The following is a 2,874-nucleotide window of genomic DNA, read 5'->3' on the forward strand; positions in this document are numbered from 1 at the left end:
GATACAATTTTTTCGATAGCACGACTCAGCTGACGTAACCTTTTGTGATTTTTTTATCTTCGCATGCCACACTTTATTTTGGCATCAATCTCAGTCCTTGCTTAAGTTGATACCCCAAGTTTTTCCCGCGTCGTTTTAATACTCTGTGTCTCGCTCTTCACAGAGATATCAATGGGATTCTCTCCGGCTTATTAGAATATATGCCCGTGATTTATGGTGCTATATTGAGCTTCTTGGGGATCTACGCAACATCTGCGTATCTGTGCAATATCTACGTTCCTATCTACTCTGGGCTTTCGTTATTCGGACAACGACAATGGGATATGAGGTGTGCAAAGAAATTACAGGCTTATCGTTAAAATTCTTGCATTTTGTAATTAAAACATGACTGTCGTGAATGGCTGAGTTTGTGCTGAATTCTGCTCGTAAACTTCTTGGATGCCCATTTTACCACTGACTGAGATCGCATGCAAGGAATGCGGGAGTCTCAACTGCACTTACTACTGCATTGGTATCGTCAACCAACTTGCTTGTGTCCGCGCGCTCAACAATTTTATCCTCCCCTGTACAGTCAACATCATATACCACCACTCAAAGTGTGCGCATTAAGGCTGTCTTCTAAAATTTGTGTGTGATTGCTTTGAGCGCTTTCATAATGGAAACTTTAGATTGGTGATTATATTGCTCTTTTTTTTTTACAGGATCATGTCTAGTATTCACGCGGTTGTTGTAACTGTCGGTGGTGCAGTCGCATTCTTCGACTCGGATTTGCATGAAAGTCCCATCGAAACGAACAGTGTGGTAGTCAAGTTTGTTACAAGTATATTCCATGGATACTCAATTTTTGATTCGTTCCTGACAATAAAGGTAAGTGCATCCAACGGTATACCTTTTTGAAATGCAAACTACGCTGTTCACTTCCAACTCGTCTACCTGGAAAATGTTGGTCCTTAGCAAGCATCTTGTTATATTTGGTCCAGATGTACCTTTTACTCATGGTACAGTTTATGTCTGACTTGCATTTGTCTTTAAACACACACTTTGCAGTATTTCGATGGTAATACGCCCGGTGGTACGGCCATACTTATACACCATGCCATGGTTGTCTTCATCTCTCTTTTCCCTCTGAACACCGATAAATGGGGCTTGCCCACCAGCATATACCTCATGAATGAGGCTTCGACGATATTTTTGAACAATGTAAGCACACTACTACAAAAACGAACTGCGTTCCTTTCTCCACTTGGGTTGGCCACCGGTCATTGTTATATTTGTTTTGAGCCTGAATGGCAGCCAGTGCATCTATTCTATCACCTGGCTGACTTACTCCACCCGCCTGCTGCATAATTAAAAAGCAATGAATTCGGTCTGAGGATTTGACATTGACTCAGAATTGACATAAACCACAAATTAGATTGACAAACTCACCTAGTTAATTCATGTAATGAGTACAATTCTATATTTTCCAGATTCACTTCTTCAAGGATCTAGGTATCGAAAAGGATGGCAAGCTGGCTACCTACAATTCGTTGACCTTCGCGGGAGTCTTCTTCGTTTTCAGAATTATCGGCAACACTTACATTGTCGTTGTTTTGTCCTTGGTATGGTTTCTACGGCTGAGGAAAACAGAAGCAATAATATTAAATGTGCACTTTTCCACTGACGTTTTATGTGTCATTACTTCTGCTTCAATGCTTTCTAACTTTATCTGCTGTATCAACATCCTCAACAAAAATCTAAACTCTGTATTGTTACAGGCAGGGGCGTCCGCATTCGGCTCGACACTAGAGCTTATTAGCTGTGGTGGTTTTGCTGTCGCAATTTTAGCACTGAATTTATTCTGGTTCTATAGAATTGTTCACGGAGCGTTGAAAGTGTTTAGAGGCCCTCATGACAGCCTCCAGACCGCGTTGACCGACGAACTCGATTTGGAGCTTGGTACGATTATCGTTGTTCTCAGTTGTCTCGCCTTGTTTTGTTTTGTTTTTTGTCAGACATTTGCAACAATTGATCAGGGTTAAGTATAAGTATTGTTTACTATTGTCATATGCACGCGGGGTATCTAAACAATAGGTGCGAAAGTCTCAAGTGATGAAAGCGATGTGAACCTCGAAAACGAGCATGATGGCTGGGATGAACCAGACGACGAAAATGATCTTCTCGACGAGCAAAACTTGCACAATTGATAGCTGCAACTAAGATATATACAGTGGCCATTCTACTCAGGCCAGCGTGTCACAATATACAGCCATTGAGATGTGAAATTCCGTGAATATGTTCTTAGTAAGAAAAATGTAGGAATTTATTCGGTATAAGAATAATGAATGTGAGATTGCGTATGTTTCCTGAAGCACTATAGAGATCACGTTGGACTACGATCAAACAAGTTACATCGCAAATAAATATTAGATGACAATTGATGAGTACAACTACTTTGTATGCGAATTGTTGTATATTGTGTGAGTCGCCACATTGTTGTATGTTGTGTGAGTCGCCACATTGTTTAGCTATAGTATAATGTTGCAGACCTTCACGCTTCCGGGCACGTGTCAATAGGCACGAAACCTCCTTGTCAACTGATAGTGGGCAGCGTTATATAGTTATAATATTTCATCCATCCGCTTTGCACTGCACCTCATGACATCATATATATATATATATATATATATATATATGTGTGTGTGTGTGTGTGTGTGTGTGTGTGTGTGTGTGTATTTATATTATATATATATATATATATATATATATATATATTATATATATATATATATATAATATAGTGTATATATATATATATATATATATATGTATGTACGTGTGTATGTACGTATTTATGTACGTATATATATATATATATAAACGCATATTACTGTC

The 2,874-nt window shown here is 39.0% G+C and overlaps 1 protein-coding gene across 1 annotated transcript in view; it reads left to right on the forward strand.

Annotated features, from left to right (window-relative positions):
- SARC_10577 (hypothetical protein) overlaps nucleotides 1-2,415 on the forward strand; it is a 4,016-nt gene extending 1,601 nt beyond the window's left edge. The window contains exons 2-7 of the mRNA XM_014295376.1: nucleotides 164-328; nucleotides 702-867; nucleotides 1,048-1,200; nucleotides 1,470-1,601; nucleotides 1,758-1,938; nucleotides 2,074-2,415. Coding sequence (XP_014150851.1) covers nucleotides 164-328; nucleotides 702-867; nucleotides 1,048-1,200; nucleotides 1,470-1,601; nucleotides 1,758-1,938; nucleotides 2,074-2,186 — 910 coding nt within the window. The 3' untranslated portion in view covers nucleotides 2,187-2,415. The remainder of the gene's footprint in view (nucleotides 1-163; nucleotides 329-701; nucleotides 868-1,047; nucleotides 1,201-1,469; nucleotides 1,602-1,757; nucleotides 1,939-2,073) is intronic.
- Nucleotides 2,416-2,874: the final 459 nt, after the last annotated feature.

Source organism: Sphaeroforma arctica (genome assembly GCF_001186125.1).
Source record: "Sphaeroforma arctica JP610 unplaced genomic scaffold supercont1.1306, whole genome shotgun sequence".
NCBI classification, from domain to species: domain Eukaryota; class Ichthyosporea; order Ichthyophonida; genus Sphaeroforma; species Sphaeroforma arctica.